General features: G+C 54.2%; 2 protein-coding genes across 2 annotated transcripts; one reads left to right on the top strand and one right to left on the bottom strand.

Moving 5' to 3' along the window:
* Window positions 1–304: 304 nt before the first annotated feature.
* On the top strand, window positions 305–1,315 carry CTAM01_17206 (uncharacterized protein; the record flags this gene model as incomplete). Its single annotated transcript, XM_060533194.1, has 1 exon — window positions 305–1,315. The coding sequence occupies one exon, from the start codon at window positions 305–307 to the stop codon at window positions 1,313–1,315; it is 1,011 nt and encodes a 336-aa protein (XP_060372227.1).
* Window positions 1,316–1,681: 366 nt separating this feature from the next.
* CTAM01_17207 (uncharacterized protein) lies at window positions 1,682–2,658 on the bottom strand (the record flags this gene model as incomplete). The annotated part of the gene is made up of 2 exons (XM_060533195.1): window positions 1,682–2,220; window positions 2,271–2,658. 2 exons carry the CDS (start codon window positions 2,656–2,658, stop codon window positions 1,682–1,684), a joined length of 927 nt encoding a protein of 308 aa, XP_060372228.1.
* Window positions 2,659–2,699: the final 41 nt, after the last annotated feature.

Raw genomic sequence — 2,699 nt, forward strand, 5'->3', positions numbered from 1 at the left:
ACAAGGCGCTGTGTGCTGGCGTTTGTGAGGGCGTGCAGGGTCTCTACGCTGAACTTGCTCTGCCTTGACCAGGGGACTGAATCCACTGCTAAATGGACTGGGGTCCTGGCTTGTATTTCTCAAGTTCGGAGAGCGCTCTGAGAGCCAGGCTTCGCAGCGGCCGCATGTACAGGCCATGTCCGGAGACTATATACATAGGTGTCGGCAGCCTGCAGTCTTTTGCACACTCTTGTCTGTATTATCTATCGCCAAGTTCCTGCTCAATTCAAGCACCTTCTGTTTGCGAGATCAAAGTATACATACAATGTCTCATCTTCCACCTCTCTTCTCTGGCGATGGCAAGATATCTGATCAGGGTGGTAGGGCCAGAACCGCCCCGACGGCCACGCTCACAGACGGTGCTAGCATCTATGGAATCTACACCCCCAGCCTCACCCACGACAGTACATTGTCTGAGCTTGTTGTGATGCCGTCGGCAACGGAGCCCACGGTCTTATTGCGCGAAATCCAACAGGCTGCCGATGACATATCACGGCTCGTAGGGCGATTTGGATTCAAGATGGCAAAAACGCTGACGACTCCTTATATCAAAAAGGCGCTTTTCGCGGACAGGAAACTGCTTCGACTACCGTGCCTAATGTACGCAGACGAGTTCTCCTGCGTAATCACAAGGTTCTGTTCCAAACCAATCCACGACTCGACTTCGGCACCGCTGCTGTGGTGGCTCTGGAACGAGCTACTCGACGTCCTGCCGCCGATAGGCGAGACGCGGAACTGCAGACTCGACTTCAAACCCGCCTTGAGGACTGACATAGCCCTGCCCTATGCGATCACCATCGACATTTCAAGCAAAAACAACAAAGACAACATCGAGCTTACTGCGTCGTATGGCGGGCTATTTGATGAGCGGCGCATCTTTGATGTACCTATCACGCAATTTGGCCTTCCCAAGTCGGAAAATTACGGCAAGCTGACCAAGGCTACCCTGGACATCAGCCAAGACCCGTACGAAGGAAACGGCTGCGTCGCTGACATTTTTGAATACCTCGTGCCTCGTTTGGAGAGCGAATGGCGGCGCGCCATGAACGCCTTCCCTGCAGAGAAAGAGGAGGACCTGGTCATCGCTCTAGCTAAGAGTGGCAAAGCGGGAGACGACCGCTTCCCCATATCGGAGAACCAACAACAGCAGTTCCGGAACCTGCTACGGCGCTTTCCGATCGACGCCAGGGAATACGTAGCCGAGAATGGGCTCGTAGGAATGGAGAAGGGACCGTACAGCGAGTCTGCATTCCAAGCCCCAGGTCCCAAGGACTAGGACGTGGGCGAGTGTTCATCTACCAGTGTTTGATCAGCGCCATCTTTCTCACCTTGCATTCGGACTTTTTCTGTCTCCACATAACCTAAGTAGATAAGAAAACCCGTATACGTACGTCTCCAAGTATAGTTCTCTCGCCGATATCTTTGAGCCAGCACTGCGAGTGAATTCTATGCTATCAATATACCTCTCGCGGGGCGTCATGTCACGCCTTGCAAGTAGAAAGGACGCTAGACTCATACCATCAAGACTAACCATACAAACCGTCCTGCCCTCGCGCTCATGTCCGCGGCGATATGCAACATTGAAACATGGCGAGAAGAAAGATGCAAGTGATAGAACTAAACCATTTGGATTGTTTCTACATCAAAGTTTCGACTTTGGGGCCTGTTCTGCTACCACGTCGTCCGTACGAGCCCCAAAAGCCGGCAGGGTCTTGATGAAGTCCTCCATGTCTCCCTCTTCAACCAACGGCGCCGTGATGTAGTCTTTAGCATTGGCCCTTTCCATCAGCGTGGGCAAGAGGGGCAGCAAGTTGGAGTATGCCCTGTTCTCGTCGTCCCGCAACGCAGATCGAGTGCCGTGGCCATGTTCGACAAACCAGGACGGATCCTTCTGAATGCAAGACTTTTCAAACACGTTGAGCACCTCGGGCGCGATATCGCCTTGCGCCCGGGCTGCCTCGTAGGCCATGCGCTGTCCAATGGCCTCCACCATTGCTCTGCATCGAGGGAGAACGCTGTTGTTGTAGGTCGTGCCCCTCAAGCTGCCGGATACGCCGAGTGCGAGGTTTTTGTCTCTCGCAACCTCTTCGAGCATCCCGGCTTCATACATGGCAAGAGATCCTGTCGGATCAGTCGGTTTTGGAAGACCATATCTGTTCATGAGGAGTTCAGAAGCGAGACCTAGGACGTGTCAGTGCCCATATCTAAGCTCGTGTATGAAGAAGACCTACGAATGCTTATAACGAGAGTGTCGCCCTCGGCCACGGAGTTGCCCTGGAAGGTTGATGCCAGTTCGGTTATCTGATTGTGCGCGTACAGGCCCTGCCAGCCACATCGCTCCGCCAGCTCGTGAAGTAGACGAGACGATCGCACAACCAAGACTTTGAAGACGGTAGCGATCCCTCGGCGGACGTCTGCGTTGTGATTGTGGTTGGTGAACTCGCCAACGCTCCACTTGGCATATGCATGCAAGACTTCCCCGTGCGCCAGTGCTTCCAGGATCGGTCTCTGCTGTGTGCTGAACTGCATGATGGGCAGTCTGTTCCTATCTCCGACCAGACGACGCTGGCTGTACAGGGCGGCGATGCAGCCCGCAACTCGGATGGCAGACACCCCCATGATCGAGAGTGAGAGCGTGCCGACGGATACCCTCCAGATGT

This window comes from Colletotrichum tamarilloi (genome assembly GCF_030869305.1).
Source record: "Colletotrichum tamarilloi strain Tom-12 chromosome Unknown Scaffold_408.1, whole genome shotgun sequence".
NCBI lineage: Eukaryota > Fungi > Ascomycota > Sordariomycetes > Glomerellales > Glomerellaceae > Colletotrichum > Colletotrichum tamarilloi.